This window comes from Phasianus colchicus, chromosome 9 (genome assembly GCF_987193195.1).
Source record: "Phasianus colchicus chromosome 9, bPhaCol1.hap1.1, whole genome shotgun sequence".
Classification (NCBI taxonomy): Eukaryota; Metazoa; Chordata; class Aves; order Galliformes; family Phasianidae; genus Phasianus; species Phasianus colchicus.
In genome coordinates, this window is record NC_143444.1 from 22,482,591 (window position 1) to 22,506,494 (window position 23,904).

Consider the following 23,904-nt stretch of genomic DNA (forward strand, 5'->3'; position numbering starts at 1 on the left):
TCCTGTCCTGGTGCCTGGCTCAGCTTTGGTGTGGCTCCTCCTGCCCCGGATTAGCAGATGTGCTTCAGTCAGCCTGGAGGAAGTGTGATTTCTCTGGGGTTGACCGAGGCCAGGCTACTGACCTAAATTTGACTCCTGACCTGCAGTACTGCACATTTGAGTTTGAGGGCTGGGTGGCTGTGTGGATCACAGGGTCTCTTTCCCCACAGTCGAACAGACAGCTTCAGGGTCACATCTCAGTATTTTGAGCAGAGACTGCCAACATTTGCTGGAGAGATGCGGGCGTCTTCGGGTTGGCAGTTGCAAAGGAGACGCTGGGTGTTTCTAAAGAGAGAGTAGCATGCAGTGATGATGTGGCTGGCGCGTGGCTCGCCATGCACTTGTCCCCCCTCCAAGGGATCCCTTCTGCTGTTTAGCATTCTGTGCACTGTGTGAGGACCCGGGCCTTGTTTAATCCATTTGGTTCTGATTGCTTCCATGTATCCATGGGCCGTGTCTTGAATTCAGCGCTTTGCATTACAAATCTGCTCTCTAGAGATGGGCAGGATATATAGCTCCATCTGCCACGCTTAGTTAGAGCCCTTTTTTGTGGAGCCCTGCTAACAGGTGACAAGTGCAGCCCACCGGGATTCCAGCTAATTGTTAGTGTGTAATTATGGAAATGAGCACCAACAGGACCCTCTTCTGCAAAGTGGTGGAGGGCAGCAGGGCAGGAGGAGTGCACCTGAGCTGCAGTGCTGGTCCCGTGCTTGTGCCAGCCCCTGAATGCCAGAGGAGATGCAGGGAGCTGGATGTCTCACAAGGAGAGGATCGTTTGTTCTTTTGTTTCATGACATTTGGATGACAGCATTTTTGAAATGGTCATTTCTGCGATTGCTATTAGGAGACAGCAGTTAGTCTAAAACCAGTACCTGAAAGTGCTGGTAAATACAGTGTTTATGCACCATCAACAGAGAGGTGACCATTTTGATTTCTTATCTCATTGTTCTTCTGCTGAAGCTGAACCTCTGTTGTCACAGGGTTACAGGAGATAACCTATGCATTTTTAGGCTTTTCTTAAAGTGAAAAATCTAGAATCCAAATATTTTGCAACTTTTTTTCCAGCACAATATGATGAGTTGGGAAACTAAAATGAAAGAATTAGTGGGATTTTAGGAAACTAAAGAATAAAACCCAGAAAACTTTTGCAAAGTAAATTTTTGTGTGTTTTTGTAGAAGCCTAATGACAATTGTCAGCTTCTTCTATTTTCAGCATTGCAGTATTTACTCTTTCACAGTTTCATAGCTCTTTAAGATCTGTTTTCACAATAGTGTCCAGGAGGCTTCAGAATTGGGAGTAGAAGGTGCCAATGTGTAGGCAAGTGGCAAGGCCACCAGTGTCCTTGGGTTGGGATGGGATGGGAGCTCCACGCTGCCCTGCTGCTGGAAGGACGTCCTCCTGCTGTGCTGTGTGCAGTGTGAAAGCAAAGCAAGTAGGGGTGGTGGAGCTGCTCAGAGGAAAATTACAATGCCTGGATGATAAAATATGTGCACGGAAGCATTTTTACGTAAATACAGGTACATAAATATAAAATATGCACAAATAATTTGTGAATATGAGGTGTATACATCATGTATGAAAGTCTTTTGGAAAGAACCTCTTAGTAGGTCTACGCTGAAGTCAAATAAAAACAAAAAGAGCTGCTGGCAAAGTAAAGCCTGGAGAGGCAGAGTGGCTGAGGCTGGTGGGAGTTGCACATTGCAGGGAGGAAGGTGTCCAACAAGGGCTCTGCCCGATCCACCGCTGCCTTTAGGGAACCTTCTCTTGGGGTTTTTCACTTGCAGCACTGTCCCATAGCACATGCAAAATCTGGTCATCCAATCTGGGAAGCTCCAGGGAAGGAGGCTGAATTTTATTCAGAAAGCAGCAGGGAGGCTTATCATCCACCTTCAAGTATGCATTTTGTTCTGTGTTCCTGATAACTTGGACAGCTGAATCTAAAAGCTGCTCTTGAAAACAATACATTGAGAGATGAAAGTTTTGAACAAGGGCTCTGGCAGGTAGCTCTGAAATATGACTGTACTTTAAAACTGTTCAGAAACAGCTGTAATGACTGTAACATCATCTGTTGCTGTCAGAGTGAAACACAATTTCTTCCTCTGTGGGGAGAGGGAAAGTAGCTGGTTAACAGCCAGAGCCTTACCTCTCAAGATCCACTTCTTAGATGAATACGCTGAGGAAAAAAGTATCGCTTTCTTAAAAATACAGATATTTGAGCCTTCTTCATGTTAGTTGCTTTTCTGCTAGGGTTAATGAAGTGACTGCAGCCAGGTAAACTTAGAGTATCTGTAGGTAATTTTATTAAGAGTGAAGTCTGAAAGGGCTGGGGTGGCTGGCAGCCCTTCTGTGGTCCTCTTTTCTCACTGCTCAACTGTGAAAAATGGGAGACGAGACAAAAATGTTGAAGGCTGTAGGTTGGTGTTTACCTCCCAACTTCCACTAGAAGTGCTGATGCCCCTCTGGATGTTCACTAGAGAAGGTGATTCCAACACAGGTTGCTGCAGTATGGGCAGCCAGAGGTGTCAGGGCTGCAGTGTTTGCCTTAATGGAAACCGGTCTCTATCTTGACCCTGTATTTCTGCTGGTCCTGAAAATTGTTCATAATGCTTTTCAGAGGAAAAAAAAATCTATCATGAAATTGGATATGGATTGGTATATGGAGGCCTGATGGGGAAAAAAATACACTGGATAAATTTAGTTAGTGTTTGCACTCGTAAAAGTTCATTTCAGAGACTGTAAAGGATGAGAATCACATTGTTGGAGGTTTATGGTATTGCATGAAAAAAGTGCCTGCCTCTCCATTTCTGGGAAGCTTGATGTTTAAGCATGTAGCTTCCAGATTATTACTGAGGCTATATTGCCACCCTCCTCATTTCTGAGGTGATGTTTTGTGTTTCTAATGTATGTTTTCATTTTGATTCATTCTAGTTTCACAGCTATGGCCTTAAGTAATCACTCTGAATAAAGCAAATCCGTTTTGGTTGCATCAACAGGGCATTTAATGTCCACACAACTGCTAATCATTCTTCAATTTGTGCAATTAGAATAAAGCTCAGGTCGTAAGTGGTAGAAATATGGGGGAGTCTGAAGCTGCTGTGCTGTCATCTGTTCTTGGCTTGCGTGCTGCAGAGGGGATTTCTGCCTGCTCTGGAACCTTAATTAAGTACCAGCCCTATCTGTGCTTCGCTGGCGGTCCTGATTCATCGGTTGGTCTGGAAGAAGATGCAGCCGTGGCACGAAGGACTGGGGTTTGTTTCTTGCTAGTATGTACTCATCATGCTAAGTGCTCCCATTGATTAGAGCAGCGTGCACACAGCTGCAAACAACACGGTTGGTGGTTTCTAGGAACGCTCGCTCTGCCATTCAGGAAGCCCTCGTCTTGTTGCTTGAGGACTTGATTTTACAGCAGAAGTGGAAATGTCAGGCGCACACATGCAGGTGCTTGGAGGGGCTGCCCCTGTGGCTGTGCTGCTGCTGTGCCCACGTCCCCGCAGCACGGATGGGCCCTGGGGCTGTGGGTGGCGAGGGCTGTGCTGGCGGTGTGTGTGTCCTGTCATTTATCCCTGACTTGTAAATGGCAGGTGAAAAGCTTCAGCTAATGCGCCTTTAATAATTAATTGGTGTGTACAGGCACATCTTAGAGCCATTTTCATTTTATGTGGCGTGATAGACTTTTGATTAATTACCCTGGCTTGTAGAGTTGTAATAGATTAGTACCTTACTTAAGGGGAGGAAAGGCTGTACTTCTCTTGTCATTGACCAAATGCTAATGGATCAGTAAGGTGATGCAGTTGGTTGTGGTGCATGCTGCCCTGCTAACGCTGCTCCTCCAGCGTGCAGCCTGTTGTGAGTACATGTTTCTCACCCCCTGGGCTGGGGGTTGGACTGGGCACGCCACTGAAGGCACTGGTGGCATAGAAATGAGTTATGCTTGCAGCAAACTGACCTGTAAAAGTTAAGTTCCTTCTTTGGAAACCATCTCAGCAACCGAGTGCTGAGCTGAGATTGCAGGTGACATCCTTTTGGCTGTTTTGAACCGTATTTGAACACTGGAAAATGTGTGAGGAAGAACAGCAAGGGGATGGATGGGATCTGCAGCCCCAGGCAGTGAGGTATGAGAGCCAGCCCAAGGGCCAGTCAGACCCCTGTCGGTGCTGGGAACTTGGGGCTGGGTTTTGGCAGGTGTGCTGTAATGGAGTCTGTGCCATCCTAAACTCTGTAACAAGGCCCTTGGATGCTGCCGCTCTTCAGTTGGAATGGTGTGTGTGTGTTTTCATTGAGCTCAGTAAGGAAATGACAACAGTGCAGAAGTCTGTAAGGCACTCTTTTGATGTAATTTTATTTATTTTTATTTATATAAATGACTTCTCTCTCTCTCTTTCTCTCTTTATTTTTGGGAATGGGCAGAGTATAAATGGCTCTTGTCAAATAACACTGACCTGGGACAGTTTGTATCTTCTTGTTACTCTGTCCATCCCCTCTAGGTAACATGTATCTGAGACAGCTTTGGTTCTGCTTGGCAACCTTTAATCTACAGCTGGGGCATAGCCTGTCCTGAAATACCGTCGAACTGGAAGAAAGTTTAAAAGTACGCTTGAAATTGGGTCTGTGATTGTTGTGTGACTGTGTCCCATGCGCAGTGGGACAGAGCCTGGCTTTGCTGCGGTGTGACTGCTGGTTGGGCAGATGGGCACAGAAGCACAGCAGTCACAGTGATGCAGGCACCTGGGCTGTCTGCTAAAGTTTGGGGTGAGGAGGAAGATGGAGAAGAGAGCAGCTATAAAGTGATGCCATAAAAAGTGCCCTCCTTGTCCTTGCTGTGAAGTGCCTGTGGGCCTTCTGAATGCAGTGAGCAAAAAACAGCCTGTGGTGAAATACCCATAGCAATGGTTGTGCTCTCCTTGCTTCCTGTTGCCTCTTTAACTAGGGTGAAAGAGAAGACCTGCCACATCCGTAAACAGGTCAGCCTGCCCTGGCTGTGACACTGCTTAGGAGAGGACATCTTCTGAAATGATGCAGTTACATCAGTAACTTCGCAGGCAGTGTGAGCTCATCTGCTCTTTGAGTTCAGACACGTAAAACCTGAGTATACTTAGTTCTGCAGGAGGAGATAGTTATAAAAGTCAGTGCATTAGAAGAGCCTTGTGTCCAGGAAGGCTTTTTGCGAGGGTCGTGCCACACTCATGAAGTGCCCGATAGCCACAGGGGCGCTGGTTCTGCTCACTGTTGCCCTCACTGTTCTTACGCTGTGTGAGCGGAGGTGAAAGGGTTTGCAGTCTGACACTTTCCCTGTGAGTTAATAAAGGTAAGGGACTGTTTTGATTCTCTCTGCCCCCCTGTTATCAGCAGCTGATCACAGAGTGGTTTGGAAGACTTTGTACAGCTCAGGATTCAAAGCTGCTTGGATAAACTCAGGGTTTAATAAACAAAAGACTGATGAGATGGTTTGCTGCTTTTCTCTGCGTATCTGCCTAAGGCTTTTAGCTGTCCAGGAAAATGACATACTACATCAAACTAGTTATTGGTGGCAAGGTTTTTTTAATATTTCATTTCAAGAAAGTTGCTGCTAAGGTTTTTGCTAGCTTCTGTTACACTCGAGTAGTTATAGTTCTGTATAAAAAAGCTTTAACAGTCTGTGGTGGTAATAATGAATTTACCAACTCCCTCAAGACAGAAATCTTTGTGTTGATACTAACTGGAAAAGTCTTAAAGGTAACATTAAATAACCTTTTAACACTCTCCTGTAATAGGACTTTGACCTTTTCATTGCACCCTCGAGCCTGGGATGCTAATGGGGGAATTGCACGTGAGACATGTGGAATGTCTGAGATAATTTACCAGATTCTGCAGGTCCTTTCTTGTGGACAAAAATACCTAAAACTTGGACTTCTTCAACTTGTAGAGGAGCTCAAATTACAGTACTTACACCCAGCGTACTACTTAACTCTCAGCTTGCTAACATTGTTGAGATTGACTGCCTTGAAAGCTTTGGAGGATATGGGAATGTGCGTTTACAAACTCAGAGGGGTTAAGAAGGCTTGTAGTTAATCCAAAATACAAAAATGCTGCAGCAGCAGAATTGCTTCAAGCTCTTTTAAAAGTCCTTTCAAGTTAAGATGACATTGCTTTTGGTTTAATATAATGAATTCAGCAAAGCAAGAAGGCACTAGCTGTACTCCTTGTTCCCACTCTCCGGTGAGGAAAGAGGGGCTTATAGGATTCTCATTCGGCTGAAGTAAGTTTGGCTTCCATGTAGCAGGATAAATCCAAGCAGAATTCTTTCAGAAATAAAGAGCCAAGTGGATGCAGTTTTCTACCTCCAGTAACTTGCTGGAAATTCTCTTGGTACAGCTGTTGGAAAAGGGTTCAGGGATGGTGGGGTTTCCTGGGGCAGTTTAAAAAGAAGTAATCAGCTTTTCCTGGTTCGTTCAGCTCTCTGCTGAATGGTTGGGTTGGTCTGCATGGCAGTGGCTGCCTGCGAGTCTGCTCTGCTGCTAACTTGGGTTGTCTTTCCTCATGTATCTGTGTGCAGGTGGGACTGAGCGTGGGCAGGCAGGGAGGAAGGCAGAAGCATGGAGCAGTGTCTGGGGGCTCATGGTGAGCTGCAGAAGCTGCTGGGCTCCTGCAACCGTGCTGTGTGATCTCTTGGCGTGGTTTGCTGCCTTCACTGGTGGAGAGGTGTGTCAGGTCCTGGCTGCCCATTTTAGCCCTTGTGGTTTTCTGCTGCCTTTGCTCTGGAAGGGTTTCCTTTTCCTGGAGATGACCAGCTCTGTTCAGCTAGCCATCATGGAGGATACGTGCTGTTTTAAAGTGTACTTTTCATTTGTGGAAGTTCTGTCAGACATCACAGAGTCCCTTAGGAGACACAACAGGTGGAGGGCACTTCCATATGGACAGAGCAGGGTGGCTGCACTGCCAGGTGCTCTGAAGCCATTCCTGATTGAAATGAGGTGGTTCCTATGCAAGAGGGATACCTGTAGCTCCATGCTCAGCTGAAGGGCAGCTCAGAACATCTCTGCACTGAGCTCTGTACCACTGAGGCTCTGCTGATGCAGGGCTGCGATGCCTCAAGCTGCCCTTGGTGCAGTGCAGAGGTCAGTCTGCCAAGTGCCCTCTCCCCAGGCTTGGCTTGCCTCATGAGAAGCAGCTTGTTAGCTTTCTTCATGTTCTCCTTAAAAGGGCTGTAAACAAATTGACCCTCCTAGAGCACCAGCGTGCATAAAGCCTGTGTTTTCTATTGCTAACATTTCCCAGAGCTGGATTGCTGCTTTAGCTCTGACAGTACCCTGGGTAGTTTGTTCTTCCATTTACAAGGCTGATCACGGATACTTTTCTAAATGTTTTTAATGTTAGTTGAAAATATGACTGTGTTGCTCCTGCAGGCAGAAAAGATGCCAGCTGTGTGTGGTGAGTGCCTGCTCTGCTGCCTGCTGCAGTGGGGAATGGCCCCTGTTCTCCCGGTGCTGCTTCCTGGAAGCCCGGAGATTCAGTTTCACTAAAAGACAGGAAACACGTAGTAAAAGGAAAAACAGAAGGTAGATACATGAGTCGGTCACAAAGCCCTTTTCAGGAGCCTTCTCTTTACTCTGAGAAGAGGAAATCACCTTGTACACTGCGTGTGATTTAGATTTGATATTTTTTTCCCTCACATTTCAACTCAAAGAACTTCACTTTTGAAACAATGTAATGTAGAAATAAAATTTAAGCCTTTTCTGTCATTGAAAGTAAAGCAAGCGTTCTGGGCTTTGGACCTTTGTTAATTGACCTGTAAAATGCTGTTGATGGGACATCTTTCTTATATATTGACTTTTAAAATCAGGCAGAGGGACTTAATTTAGTAGCCAGGGCTTGAAGGAGCCTGACATCTTCTAAGAAATTTCTGGGACAGCATCCAAGTCAGTGGGACATGTCCTGGAATTTCTGGCCTGAGATTGGTGGCTGTCTTCAATTCCGCCTTCCTCCTAAGTGTTGAGTAGATTCAAAATATGCTCTATGCCAAGACGAACTCATTTTTTCAAACAGTAAGTGTTGCTGGCTTCTGCATGAAGGAGAGACTCCTTCATTCCCCTGGCTTCAACCCGTCCCATTTTTGAATCTTTGCTTCCTGGTGGGTGAGAGTATTTTCTCGCACTGGGGCTGCTGTTACCTTCCCCAGCAGCTTTGTAATGTTGGCATGCCTCACTTCCACCAAGGTTCCTGCAGTACTGCAAGCACTGTACTTGGTGGGTGATGCTATCCATAGTTTCCAGAATGGAATGCTCTGATGCAGAGGGAGGAGAATGAGTGCATCCCAAAGGCACAGTAGCAGCTCCTTTTGCAGGACTGTCCTGACCTTGTTTATTTTGGACTTAGGCACCATAAAATAGCTTGTTAATTGCTGCTCGTTTAGAATTATAATTAGGTGGTACCAGATGAATTCTGTAATATTACAATTTAAATGTTATAAAAAAATGCGGGTTTTAATACTTTATAAATTGGTTAAAATTTAATTTAAAGTACACTGATTGCAAGCTCTTTGTGTATCTGCATAATTATTAAAAACCACAAGGATAAAAGCAAAGAGCTCTCAAGAAGAGAGTGTGCTTTGCATTGTGTTGCTGGGAGGATTTGAGTGATGCAGCATCTATGTACTTAATGAAGGTCAACAGCAAAGGCTGTGAGCTCCAGCACCAGGTTTGTTCAGTAGGAAGGGAAATGCAGGTATCTGCACACTGGGGTTCTATGATGGGAAAGGGGTATTGGGAAGAGTGAGGTGCATCTGGGTTTGCTTACTGGCCCTTTGCAGCGCAGGGTACCTTGCATTGAGAAAAGCTCTTAAAAGCAAGTAAGCAACCAATCATAAAATCATAGAATCCTTGGAGTTAGAAGGGACCTTTAAAGGACATCCAGTCCAACTTCCCTGCAATGAACAGGGACATGCACAGCTAGATCAGGTTGCCTAGGGCCTAATTCCACCTTGCCTTGAAAGCCTCCAGGGATGGGGCATCCATCACATCTCTGGGCTACCTGTTCCACTGCCTCACCACCCTCACTGTAAAAGGCTTTTTTGTTATATTCAACTTAAATCTACCCTCTTTGAGCTTGGAGCCTTTTTCCCTTGTCCTGTCACCACAGACCCTGGTAAAGAGTCCGTCCCCTTCTTTCCTGTGGCTCCCCTTTAGATATGAAGGGCTGCTAGCAGGTCACCTTGCAGCCTTCTCTTCTCCAGGCTGAACAGCCCCAGCTCTCTTAGCCTGTCCTCAGAGAAGAGTTGTTCCTGACCACGCTTCTTCTGATGCAGCCCAGGATGTGGTTGGCTTTGTAGGCTTGTCAGGATCTCTGTGGAGGGCATCTTGTCCCTCTGGTGCATTGACTACACCCCACAGCTTGGTGTCATCAGCAAACTTGTTGAGGGTGCGCTCAACCCCACTGTCAGTGTCACTGATGAAGATAGGAAAGAATACCGGTCCCAGCACTGACCTCTGTGGGACGCCACTCATCACTGATTTCCATCCAGATATTGAGCCATTGATCTGCAGCCAGTTCTTTGTCCGTGGATGTCTTGGGGCTTAGAAAATCTGTTACACTGTAGATTATTACTAGATTGCAGCTACCATGGTTAATAGAATGCTGAGTACCGTACAAGCGCAAGCGTGGTTTGGCAGTTCAAGTTGATGAACTTGAGCAGATGAACTTCCAGAAGGAATGTTATCGAAACTCCTTTGAGTCACTGGTCTGCAGGTAAGAAAAACCTTGGACATCTGGTGACACTGCATATCCTAAAGTAAATGCCTAAAACTTGGAGCACGCTCATTGTATGTTGCTTAGGGCCTTGGAGTGCTTGCTCGTTGGCAGCTGAAGAGTTGTTCTGGCTGCTGTTGGTGTGCTGTGTTTGGATGTAGTGAGCAAGGTGCTGTGTCTCATGCTGACTGCCTAGCAGCCGTGTGTGAACCAGGGGCTGCCTCCTTGCCATGGAATTGTGCTTAACCAGGTCACACTTAACCTTTCCTTTGTTTTTCATTGAACTGGGTGACATCTTTCCCCTTGACGAGCTGTTCTGCTTTTTCTGCTGAAAGCTTTTGCCTTCGGGATTTTACATTCTGGCAACTAACAAAATTAAAATAGCTTTCCTCCTAAGTACTGTAAATTGTACATTGAATCAGATTTCATTGGCTCCAAGTGTGCTCTTCAGCACACTAATGTACGAATGGATTAAAAAAACTACTAGCGGTGATTTTCTTTCCTTAGATTTTACTGAACGTTATTCCAAGTAGCTGCACTTTAGGTAGACCCACTCACTTCTACCAAAGGGCATGTATGGATGATGACCTGGAAGGAGAGGGGATAATTTCAATAGCAAAGCTGTGAAGTTCCTGGATGTGGCATATGGGTTGTCTTATTTTCTAAAGGTCTTTCCATCTGCTATTGGCAGAAGACTCCATTGCAAAAGGGCAGGTTTTCTGTGAGGCACGTCGCTTGTTTTCAGGTGGATCTTTTATTAGAATTCAGCTTAATCTTGACTCCGACTGTTTTCATGGTACCATTCCACTGGTACAGAGCATATATATATATATAAAATATATATATATATTTAAGGCTACCTTCTTAAAGAAGCTGGGGTGACTTTGTTTCTTTTCTTTTCAGTACCAAAACTGTGGTTGAACCAAAAACAATGCACGATGTCTAAATAAAAAGACCATATACATTTATATCAGATGATGTGGTGCATGGAGTCCATAGGAGGTACGTAGGAGGGAGCAGTGAGAAGTGTGCGCGGGTGGCCGTGTGCTCTGCTTACCTGACAGGTAATGCTGTTTACTTTGAATGCTGCGTGGTTGGGATTTCTTTGAGGCTGAGAGAGGCAATTGCATAGGCTCATTAAAATGTACAGAATATTTTTAGCCTCCCACCTTTTCTCATCTCTTCAGTCTGCTGGAGATGAGGTTGTGCATCCCTGATAAGGTGCAGGCCCTGTGAATCTGCAGCACCTGGTGCATCACTACCTGCAGCCACGTGCATGCTGCAGGGTGTGCTCCATGCCTGTGGGCTCACTGCAGTGTGTGCAGAAATGGGAGCAGGGAAATATTTTTACTTGCTTGTACAGAGTCCTGGGATTTGCTGCATGGCATGGAAGCCTGGTCTGGCCTGGGATGCTGCTAGGAGACTGGCTTTGTACTATCAGTGCAGGATTTCTTAATTTACAGACCTCTTGTTTCTTTATCTTAAATAAGCATTATATTATGCCTGGGCCTTGATGTTTATTTGCATGCCATTAATCTGTCTTGGACACTGTATAATGGGGGGGTTGCTCTGAAGGTAGTGCCTCCTATTTTATTTTGTTGGCCATGATGTCAAAGGTGGGTCCATGGAGAGGCTACATGTCAATTCCTCGTAGAAGGAAAAGTTCAAGATTTGGCCCTCAGTGGGTAGAGTGATACGTGCTGTCCTTTGGGACAGGAAAGGGCTGATCTTTCTGGATTTCTGGGAGCTCAGACAAACCAATGACTCTGACCACTACCTCACAATTCTGACTGAGCTGAAGGCTTTGAACATACAGCGTCAAGCCATAGTGGAAGACAGCCTTTCTCTTGCAACACTATAAGGCCAGGTCCCATGCCAGTTTGAAGACCATGCTGCCAGCCTTGGCTGGACTCTCCTCCCACACCTACTCTATGGTTGGTATTGGGCACCTTCTGTCATCTGTCTGCTTGGGCTGATGAATGATGGACGTGTGAGCAACATTTTCGTAGCAACAATGCTGTCATAACAGCTGTGAAAAGCTGTGTCACCTCTGCTGGTGCAGATTTCTGTGAGCATTGTGTGCAGGCTCTTGTTTATTGCTAGCAGAAATGCACAGCTAATGGTGGCAACTGTATTGAAAAATAGTGTTTTGTGGTTGAGAATTTGCCCTATCAAGTAGAGTAATAGTGCTGTTTGTATCTGTTGTAGTTTCCATGGAAATAAATAGGAGGCATTACTTCTGGAGCGATCTATGTATGTGCTACCTCAGAGGGTATTTTATTCTCATACCGGGAAGAGAGTGAGCTTCAGTAGGGAGGAAAAAAAAAAAGTAATCATAAATTTAGCATCTTATTGTAATAAGCTTGATTGCGTCTCTGTTTCTTTATAGGTTACAGGAACAGCTTTCATTTTTCATACAGAATGCAATTGCATGAGACTCGTGCTTTCATAGTTGTTGCTTATTAGTTGCAGAGGGAATTTCTGGGTGCTGTCTTCCATGGTAACAGCCACATGCCTCCAGAGCCAGAGGACTGCAGGATGCTGGGGGCGTTCTGCACAGAGAGAATTCAGTTTAATAAGTCTAATAAGCCCATTTACCCTACTGGGCTACGTTAACTACCTGCATATAAACTGAGCACACAGAATGTTTGGGCAAAGGTTAGAGAAGCAGTTTCTTGGAAAGGCTAGCTCTGGAGCACACCAAAGCAGCAGCTATTCTTATTTTAGCCCTCAGTAATACACACAATAATAGGGTTCAAGCAGTATCTGTGATTGAGGCAGTAATAGCAACTAAGATATAATTAACTTCAAAACCCTTTAGGAGGGAACAATTCCAAAACGTAGCACCGAAAATGTTCATAGTTTCATAAAATGAGAATTACAGAAAGTTTAATTGAATACATAAACCCTCCAGTATGGCATAAGATGTCTGCTGTGATGATGTTAGGGAGAATCCTGCCCTGTGGCAGCCTGCTGCTGTGCCTCCCCCTGTGCTTTGGAGCTGCAGGACATGGGCTTGGGGGGGCTCTGGCTGGGGCTTGGTGGGGACTGGCAGGGGCTGGGGTCCAGTCTAATGCAGCGATGCCACCAGCTGTTCTAGCAGTAGCTGTGTCTAGCAAGGATGGCTGCTGAGATGTGTCTGGGAACTTGCTGGAAGCTTGGTGGACCTGTGGAGAAGGGTTATTATCTATGTTAGCAGAATCAGAGCAGTAAGTCCTTTCTGTGCTGCCACAAATGGCGGTGGCTGAGAGGTGGTGGATGGAGGCTTTGTTGTGCACGCTTCCCGTAGCCTGGCTTCAGATAGATCCAGACACATGCAGGTGCTCAGAGTTGACATTTATCAAGCTGCTGGTATCCAAATCAGTCAAGTTAAAGTTGCTGGTGGAATCCTTGTGCACATCTTCATGAGCGACCGTGACCACGGTGCACGTAGCGCACTGCGTGCTTTCAGTGGCTTGGAGATCAAAATGTGAGAATGGCTGAGCTTCAGAATGGAGAACTTAAAGAAAGTCAGCAAGTTACTCAAAGAACGCCTAAATTAAAGTGTTAAGAGCAGAAAAGAAGTGGAGAGAATAGTGCAACAGTTCATTGATGTGGTTTGAAACCATAATGGAACATGAGAAAGCAAAGCTGGAAAAAGAAGTTAGCAAGGCTGGGAAAAGTGCATTAGCTGGATGGCGGGTGTGAGGAGCTGCTCCAGCAGGAGTGCTTCAAAATGTGGAAATCCAGCTCCTGTGTACTGTTAGTAGAGAGTAGAAAGCAAAATGAGCATAAAAGAGCTGAAAGATCCAAGGTGGACTTTGAAGAACTAACATCTATAAGTAGAAGATAAATAATTTAAGCAAATCAGCAGCCATTGTCTTGCGTGAAATGTGGGCTTACCAGATGATGGGAGGTTAAAGGTAGCAATTAAGGAAGGAAAGGTACTGCTAAAAAGGGAAATGACTTCTTTGCATCAATTTTTAACTGCTAAAAATGTAATGGAGGACTTAGCACTAGTACCATGCCCGGCCTTTCTAAATATAAAAGATAAGCAAATTTCAGAAATTGAGGTCTTGGCAAAAGCAGCTTTGGAATAAGCTATTAATCTGAAAGCATTAACTGAGCAGACCTTAGTAGTATGTTACATTATATAAAACATAACTGAACTTACAGCAAAAGTAAGGGACTTTTTGTTGAAAAGAGCCACTTTCAGATGAAAGTTCTTTATGTACCTTTTACTGTGGTTGAAGCAAAAATAGAGAAAATAACAAAACGCTTGAAAGATCATGTTCTTGTAGGGACTGCCTTTCATGGATTCTGCGAAGGAAAACCATCCCAGTAGTTGCTTGAAATGTAAATGCTTGAGATGCAGAGAGCAGGCTACAATTTGTTCATTATCCGGAAGAACCCTGGAAAATTTCTACACTGAGGCCACTAAAGGGGCAGAGTAGATGTGTGAATAGAGCAAAAGCATTGTTATGAAGTGATAGAGTTTGAATTATGATTGGTTTAGAACTTAGTTTCATTTGAAGCCAGCATGCACCGTACAAATGCTTGAAGGACAGATTACCCCTCATCTGATTCATCATTCGCATTCTTGCCATTTGGGTTGGAGTCGTGTTGGCGCTTGCAGGATCTGTCTGATCAGCTTTGCCTGTTCCTGTCAGTCTGAGATGTGGAACTGATGGATTCAACACCGCTGAAGCCAGATGCAGGAGCAGCAGTGCCCCAGCTGTGCAGTAAATAGCAGTCAGCTTGCAGTGCCTTCTAAGCAGCAAGCCCAAGAAGACGGTGTTCCTCTGCTCTCCCTCCCTGTTATAGTTCAAAACCTTCTGCTGTGCATCGTGGGTATGTGAAACTTGATGCTAAGGAGTTGGGATTTAGAGGAGAGGACTCGGTACCTTGTGATTTTAATCATTTCATTGTGCTGAATATAAGTCTATAATTACATGGTCATTTATATTAAGAATGTATTGTTGTGTTTGTAGTCACTGGTAGAAAAAGTGCAGGGATTCTTGCTTTGTGGGAGTGGCTGATACAGAAGCATGTTCCTCCCCGCGTGGAGTTGCCAGTCGTGAAGAAATAGCTGAATTTATTTCTAATTTCCGCAGGATTTCACACTGCCATGAACATTCCACGCACCTGGTTGTGCGATTGTGTCTGTTCCGTAAACACAGTCAGAGCTCTGTTGAAAGGGTGATATGCGTGCAACAGTTAGCTTCTTTTAAGGAGACTTTACAGCAGGCATTAAGAACCTGTACACACAGATAGGGTGATCTACAGCGATCTGTACTTAGCGCTCAGCGTGAATGATGGCTGGGCTCGCGAGACTCAAGGCTGATCTATCTTTTAAGTGGACGTTTTGACTTATCACTGTGGTTATTTAACAGGGCCCTTCATAATCCTTGTTTCAGTTGAAGAAATCCTCCTTTTTATCTAGGATTGTCTGCAGGAAGCAGCGCCTTTAGAAAGGAGTATCTTTGGAAGCAGACGTGGCCAGGAGCTGGGTGTGCGTCCTCAGCCTGTGCGTTCCAACTGCTCTCACCATGGGTCAGCATTTGGGCTCAGGGTCACAGAGGTCTGCAGCCAGGCCAGCGAGCAGCTCAAGTCTTCATACTGTCTCTAATACTCTGCCAAAACAGGGGAGGAAAAGCTTTTTCAAGTATCACTGGATTGTTCATTGCTGTTGGGTATATCCCCACGCCCCAGCATTGCACCAATCTGTCAGCAATCAGGATATTTTTTTCTGACATTATGGAACATATATATGGTTTTTTTTGCCCCATTTTTAATTTCCATCCAAAGAGATGATGAAAGATTTTCCTGCTGGGGTTTGTTCTCTCTTTTGTCTTCTGCTTTGTAGGATTTACTGAGAATATTCAGCACGGTTTCTTTTGCTCTGTCTCATTCCATTACTCACAGTTGTATGCCCGTGGCTAATTACACTCCTCCACTCCTTTCTTGGTGTTTGTATCCTTCGTGTACTTACAGATGGTTATCAAATCCCCATCTTGCTTAGCCAGTCTGTCTAGCGCTTGTGACAGAGATTTTTCATCCTTCCTGGTTCTTGAATTGCTTTGCTCATCCCTTCTCTCCAGATGGTTGGGAGTTTTGGATCTGATGCTCCAGCCCTGTTCACACCTGGGGCCTGGAGGTGTGATGCCTTTGCTGGTGTAGCAGTTGCTTTAACTTTTGGCCACTTTACTGGACTGCAAGTTCATATGAAGTTCTTCCCCAAATCTGTGTTAGTATTACAGTCTTCCCTGTAACTCTCCAATGAATTTTTCTAATGCTTTCCCTGCATGTGGGAGGTTGGAGTGAATGAGACTCATTTTGTCTATTTTGGCCATATTGCTCTACTCCCTAGGTCTCTTTATATTGTATTTCTTGCAGAAAACCACAAAGAAATCTATGCTAAAGGAATACTAATGTAGTGAAGTGAAACATTCAGAAGTCATTAACTCTCATGTAACCATGCTCCTACAACTTGTAATGTGTGCAATATGATGACCTTGAATTATACAGTGCCTCATGGCTTTCATCCTCCTCATTCAGAGAAGTTGTATACAGAATGGAGCAGTTGAGCTGTAGCCAATGATTGCTCTCATTTCTAATGCAGTAAATATCTCCTCGTAGCTCTGTGCAGCACGTGGCCTCTCCTTGCGTGGTCAGTTCCTGATTAGCATCAGTTGTGTGACCCTGGAGTACTGCATTGATCAGGACCCTCGAATCACACAAAGATCACTTGCCTTTCAGGGCCTTTGTGTGAAAGGCAAAGCTGCCCCTATGTGTTCTTAAAGTCAGTGGGTTTTCTTTTTCTAATTTGTGCATGTGGTATAGGTGGGAAAAGCAGATAGGTTTAGCCCCTTTTTCGCAAGCGGCTGGGTGGCACCCACCTCATATCTTCTGATATTCCATCCTTGCTCTAGAGAAGGTATAAGAAGTTTCCACCTTGAAAAGCAAATGCGATTGTTTCAGGCTTCTTTATGAAAAGATACTGTTCCATCTCCAGGTCAGACAAGGACACTGCTTATGCACTGGCCTTACCTTCCTAGAGAATCTCTTACCATGTCTCCAGCAAATACAGTTTCAGTAGTTGTACTCAAAACTGAACCTGGCAGTTCTGTGGATGTACTGCAGGGATTCCTACAGAGAACATTTTTTGTGCTGATTTATTAGATATGTAAGGTTGCAAATAGCTTCAATGTGCAAAGCCATTCCAGTGCATTGGTCCCTCTTTTTGGAATGGGAATGCTTATTTTGGGGATGCTTTTCTTCCCCATGCTGTTCATGGCTAGTGAACGCAACGCTTGCTTCAATTCAGTTTATTTTCCAGAAGAGTTCATAGAGGACATGAGCTATTCAGCACTGCTTTGCAATTCTTCTTGACTCTGTAAAGTTGACTGCTTTTTCTAATCTCTTTGCAGCTTCCTATGGGACGTGCTCATTGCCAGCATTTCCGAGTACCATATGAGCCATTGGTATTCTTGGCTCTGTTTTAAATGAGTCCAGCTTTTTCTGCTTGTCTGAAAGAATCAAACCATGCAGGTTTCAAAAATGTTCTCGAGACCTCCTCTTTTCCATCCACCTGCCCTAGGGCAAAATCAGCTATATTTAAATTGAGTTGGCTATTTCTTTTTGTTGTGCTTTCCAGCTTTCTAGTTCTCTGCCAAACTAGCGCTTGGTAGTTCTAACATTGAGTTTGGAGCAGAGAATGGAGTTTAGCAAGCTATACTCAGAGAGGATTTTACAAAGCCATCTGGAATGTTTAGCTGCAGCCTCCTTTTGCCTTACATGGTGTCGGGTTTATGATACTGCCAGGACCAGATGCAGAAGTAGCAATGAGGATGTACATCTATGTTTGAGAGCTTTTTTTCTACATTGCCCAAGCTCCCAGATGCAGTCTCGGTTGTGGGATGCTCAAAGCAGCGAGGTTAAAGGGGGTCTTGAGAAGGAGGGATGGAGGTCATCTGGGGCATGGGAGGTAGCTCCAGGTGCAAGACAGAACAGCTTGAGGAGGCGTGGTGTTGTCAAGGCAAAGAAGACAGTAGGGGTCTAAGAGCATTGGCTGATTGTTTGCTGTTGGACTTCGTTCTACCAAAGCAGCTCTGATTCTGTAAAATCTGTTCTGCTGATTATCAGTGTCTACCAACATTACTTGGTTTTATAGCTTTTTTTCTTGTAATATATATTTTCCTTATAACGTCTTTCTGCTTTAAACAAAAGAAGCCTGTAGCTTTAGTTCAAGGTTACTGTTCAAAATTATCAGTGTAATGTTGGCTTTTGAAGGGTGAATTGGGCTTCAGCTCACACCCTGTCACCTTGCTTTGAATATTGGGCTGTCCTCCAGGGAGAGAGCACCTCAATCCTAAAAAAATAAGAGAGCTGAACCCCTTGGAGAAACTTTTTTCATATTTTCAATTTCAAAAGAGAATGACAGCCTCTCAGATTTATAAAATTTTAAAACATTCCAATTTTAAGGGCTTTAAATATTGTATGTAGACAAGTTTCTCATAGATAGCAACTCTGGAGAGAGGAAGTAGAGAAGATTATTCCTGTTAAGAAACAAAGGTGCTGTATTAACTTTGGAGGGACAGACAGCGGTCTTGCATAGGACAATCTGGCTTATTTTACCAGATGGTAAATTATTATAAAGCACTAAACAGTTGCAAAAAGATCGAATCTATAAGGCATCTGGTTAGAATAACTGGCAATTCACCAGTTTTGCATGATGTACATTGCACATATCTTATGGGCTTCAGAGGAAAGTTATAAATCCATCAAGCTGGAGGTGGGAGCAAACTTGATCTTATTAGCTGAAAGAAGACAGAAATCAAGAGACCTATTCTTTAGCCGAGGTTTTTGTGTTCCTGAGAGTTATTCCTGAATGAGGGTAGTGGCACTGCCTTTCACATGACTTCTGAGTAATCTGTGCTCAAGATACACCATTAGATTGGGCACTTTTGTTGTTAATGGAAGTGAATGAAAGAGGAAAAGCTCTCTGAAAGCTATTCATCCCCAGTCTGGTCTGATACATACCGAAGATGTTTTCAGCACCACCTGAAAAACATTCTCTGTCCTAATCTGAAAGAGTTTAATACACATTGGTTGTTTTGACACAGTAATTTCAGCCCTCTGTTTTTTTGTCCCCAAGAAGAACAGCAGCTTAAGATTCTGGTGCCTTTGAGCCAGATGTAATGCTGCTCAACGTGTGCTTCAGTGAGTTTGTGTCTCCAGACTGCACAAATTAGCACCGCGTATACAGAATTTAGAGCTGTAATCTTCACTCTTAATCCGGACACTTCTTCCCATTCCCCTGTGAGCCTTATCTGGAGGGCTGGCTGACACTGGGCAGCCCGCCTGGGGGCTGAACTGGGTTTCCTGTTGAAAATAGAGCTGATGTTGTTATAAAGACACAGCTGCCTGTCTCTGTTGTGTAAGACGTGTCACTGGCGCTCTTAGTAATTCTTTGGCAAGAGAGAGAGGAGAATATGGTGGCTGAAGAGCAATGGAGAACCCAGTGTGGCTGATATGAAGAGCCTCTTTTTCTGTATTCAAAATCTTGCTGCTGAGCTCGCTTGGATGTATTTTTTTCATTGAGATAATAAAAGCGGGATGAGATGATCAGTATTCGCTCTGCATCTAGGTTAGAACTAGGTTATTTTGTAAAGTATTTTCAGATGTCTTGGCTGGAGAAGACATTGCATAAATAAAGATTTTTTTTGTATTGTGTGATATTATAACTTGTGAAAAGATTTACTGTGCAAATACAGTAACAGAATGAAGAAGAATCATGATCTGCTGTTTGTTAGTACGATGCAATGTAAATATTTGCCTAGGTAGATTCTCTTGAGATTTTGTGTGGATTTCCCTGAACGCTGTGGTTGCTGGCATTCTTTGAACGCTGTTTTTGTCAGAAGTAAACGTGTTCATAACATGTAATACACACCTCCATCAAAAGCTCTGTGGTTCTCAAAAAAAAAAAAAAAAAGTAAGCAGCTGCTCTTTTCAAAAATCCTGCAAAACATAAAATTGTCCTTTTTTAGAATATTTAACAAATTTTTCAAAACCTCCAACACTAAGATGTATGTCATCCCATGTACAGGCTGTGCACTCGGATACTGTGCTTAAAGACCACTTACAGAGTCCAAAATCATGATAATTACATGTACACCTCCAGATGACTTCACCAAGGCACTGCTGGTTGTGGTCCTAGGAAGCCTTTGGTCTGAAGTCATTGCCCCTTTGCCTTGCTGCATGCTGCCGAATCACAGGCTAACCTATGCCAGCGTGAGATTTATTTTGCCATTAGTGCCCTACTGGTAACTTTCTGTAGTTCTTGCAGCTTAGCAAAGGAGAGACGCATTGACTTATTTTAAATGGCTTTTGAGCCTCTGATGAGATGCCTAGTGCTGAAAGAGTGAGCCACTGTCCCTGCAAGGTGTTGTCACTTCGAGAGAATGGGGTTTGCTAGCTTCTTTAATGTCTGATTTAACAGGTGAACCTTAGTCTCTTGTCTTTAAAGTAAATAGAGTACATTCTCATGAAAAGATAAAGGATGTAGACACATAGAAATACTTTTTTTTTTTTTTAATACCTGTCTTTCTGGTTAGGCTTCAAGGAATTTTTTGCATTTCTGTATCCAAGCAGGTCTTCTGGTTGAGCCAATTACCGAGACTTTTTGCTTTGTTTTGGAGATGGGTTATTCTGTCCTTTTAGATGGCCCCCTCCTATCCCTTTTGGAGAGTATAAAGCTTAGCTCTTTACTTTAGGTAAACCTTCACTTTAAAGGCATTTCACCCTTATTTTCTACTGGCATCCTCATTTGCTCTATGAAATGGGAGCTGACTCTCTTCAGCTGCTCTGTCTCCTGTTTAGACCAACTGAGGTGCAGGTGCAGTTGGTGCTACAAAAGGATGTCCTTTTCTATACCAGTTGTTCACCAGTCCAGCTACGCTGAACGTAGCTGACCACAAACCACCATATGTAAGCAGCCAAGCATGTCTCTCTTAGGCAGACAAGGAGAGTTATGTGAACTTAAGACACTGTTTCTGGTAATGTGCATCTTCAGAACTATTTGTTGTACAAACATAGTGAGAACAGCTAAAGGATATATTATCAGGCTGTAGTAGAGACGGGACCTGAAGTCAGACTTGAAGATGGTGATTTTTTTATGGCTCATGCCCGTTAAAAACAGCCTACTGGATTGTGGAGTATTAGTGTGATGCTATGCTGCTCAAGCAGGAAAGATAGTCAAATTTCATTGTATTTGTGTCTTGTGTCTTTACAGTTTAGTTTGACACGTCAGCAGTTAATGCGTGCATCGTATTTAAACACTTTTCTTCATCTCTTGGTTTGCAGGAGTAAGTCTGTGTCTGTAACGCTGGATGTGCTGACCACTTGCCTCAGACTGAAGAGGACTTGCTCTGCTTTGGAATATGGTGCCTAACTTCTGCGTCTCAGTACTCACTGTGCTAGCAGTCATCCTGTGCTGCTTGATGCTGCCTGATCCTGCTAAAGCAGGAGCCGAAAGTAAGTAACATTCATTTTTTAAAGGTTTGAATGTCTTGCAAGTCTTCTTTCAACAAATACTGAAACTTCTGGGTATGTACTGGCAACAATGAGGACGAAGGGATAACCCTCCAAATCTTGTTTTCCAATGTGTGCAGTGAAGATAAACAGTATGTGTGTGAAGGGGCACAAATAGAAATAAAAAGGCTGGAAACATTTATTCAAGCACGGGATGAGCTTCTGTAGTAGCTTCAGTAGTAGCTGCAAGATAAAAACCTGACAGTTTGATTGCTAACGTGTATAGATGAGTAAAGAAAATTGGGGGCGGAGGAAGAGAGATGTACTGGGGTTGAAGTAATCCCTGTTACTTTATTTTGTTCTTTTACCAGCTCTTACAGTTTCTGTAGAACTGAAACATCTCTCCTGAATCAGTGGGTGATTGAAAACTGCTGGGGAAGCATTCAAGTCTTTACTTTCTGGTGTAGCTGTCCTCCACCTGTAGAAGAATTGGAGTCAGATGTTTCCTGTGGTGGTACTTAAGGTGCTCTGCTCATGTCTGGTACCTGAGGAGAGATGCATGTCCTTAGAAAGTCAGCCTTTGTAGCTCTCTGCTGGCAGCATGGAGTGGGACAGCCTGCTATGAGCTGCCATGGTTTTGGTTAATATCGCACGTACCTGCATGTTGTTGAGCACTTCTCTGCTCCAGCATATAATGATTTTGGAGGATTCATTTTTCAGAGTGGCCAAACATTCACGTGTTCATTGCAGGCTCTAAGGCAACTGTGGATATTCAGTATCTTTACAAACACCCTGGGCCCATGGGATTCCTTCAGATGGAGCAGGGAGATGACTGTGATGTACCTCCTGAGCTGCCACCAGCCTTTCACTCCAGCTTTAGTTGGTCAACCAGGCTTTGCAATTAAGATGTAATTTTGTGAAAGCTGAAGGAGGTCTCCATACCATTAAGAGCCTGGCTGAGTGGAGAAAATGGACTGGAGTTTTTCAGTATCCTTGACTAAAGGGGGAGGAGTAAATTTGGAGAAACTGGAGAGGGGATTGAAAATTGATGTGAGAAAAGATGAAAATTCACTATTTTTACCATCACTCGAGGTGCTAGAAGATGTTTATTTAGATTATTTTAAGTCTAAGTGTTATATCCTGTTTTGGAGTCTGGCACAGACAAGTATATATTTAATATTTTGAGGTATGAAAAAAATTTCATTATCGTCATCCTGGTCCCTGCAAAGAATAAAAGCATTCCTCCATCAGCTGTGCACAAGCTGGTGGAGTTTGAGACATCCTAGGACAGTTCTTGGTCTAAGGATAATGTGTAGTGGATATGGTTTGCCAGTTTTGTGGAATGCTTCCACATGCTTAAAGTGAAGAAACTTGGCCCTGTTTCACAGGCCCAGATCCAAATATTGATGTCTCAGATGTGCAACACTTCTGTCTTGAGAAGCAAACATATCAGTATGTATGCCTTTTTCTCTGGTGCAGACTGACTCTGAATTACTTTATCCTAATCTGCAAGGCAAATCTGGAGGACAGTGACCTTTTAACTGCTACAGCCACTGTAGATTAACTGAAGTCTTCCTGGATGGCAAGTGTTGCTCTGTGTGTTTTGGCAATTGATAGGTTCTCTTGCCCCACTGACTTTTATCACTGATGCTCCCCGTGACAGGGAGCTGTGTGAAGGGCAGGCGACTGAGGGAAGCTTTGCATTTATGCAGTTTCAGGATGAATTTCCTTGTTATTTTGTATACTGTTGTCAGTGGTGGGCAAAATATGGTAGTGGAGATGGTGTTTGGGAGTCCTGGTAGAACTCCCTGGTGGGGAGAATGCATGGTGGACCTCACTGCAAAGGGTAGAAAGGGATGTTGATAAAGAAGCACCTCATATGTCCTCTCTTCGTTTTTATTGTCCCCTAAACATCTTGATGGCCCCAGTCAAAGGCAGTTCACTTATCTGGATGGATTCCTGATGGAATTTAGCTGTGCCTGGTATATCACCGAGATTCTTTCGTTTTCCCATTGTGGTGCTGCTGGGAGCCAGCAGAAGGATGGCAAGGCTCTGGATCATGAATTACTCCTCTGTTTCTCCAATTAAAAGTAATGCAATAAGGGGAGCACAATTATCTCTGCATTCCTGGAGTCAGTCTGCAGCATCGCTTTGGTACTGGTAGGAAGGGTTGGGGCAGGGGCTGCCTCTGCCAGCAGCCGGGTGCTGCAGAACCTGGGTATCCCTACCTTCCCAGCCTGTGCTTTGTAGCTGTTGTTGTCACAACACATTCAGCCTGGCTGCTCGAGCTTGCTGACAATTAGGCAGCTGGCAGACAGCGAGACGTTAACGCCTGAGATAAAACAGATTGAATATGTATTGCGTAGCGGAATTAGCGGCGGGTGCGCTGCAGTGCTGCTCCTGGAGCTGAGTTCACAGGGACTGAATAACGTCAGCACTGAGGAATCGAAGGGGCATCCAGAGGTTAAACACACAGCTCCCTGGGTTCCTCCCTGCAAGCAGGATGGGGCCAGTGCTTTCGGGGCCTCTCTGGTGAGGGGTTTGGAGGAGAAGGTGAGCAGGAGGGGGAACGTGTGGGGAATGGTCGATAGAGAAGTGCTAATTTAGCAGAAAGCACTTTCAAATCCTCCCCT

At 44.3% G+C, this 23,904-nt stretch overlaps 1 protein-coding gene across 14 annotated transcripts in view; it reads left to right on the forward strand.

Annotated features, from left to right (window-relative positions):
* Window positions 1-23,904, forward strand: part of PTPRF (protein tyrosine phosphatase receptor type F) — a 342,933-nt gene that overhangs the window by 102,676 nt on the left and 216,353 nt on the right. For all 14 annotated transcript variants that reach the window (XM_090146539.1, XM_090146537.1, XM_090146542.1 and 11 more), the window contains exon 3: window positions 21,104-21,274. In XM_090146539.1, coding sequence (XP_090002665.1) covers window positions 21,181-21,274 — 94 coding nt within the window. In that variant the 5' untranslated portion in view covers window positions 21,104-21,180. The remainder of the gene's footprint in view (window positions 1-21,103; window positions 21,275-23,904) is intronic.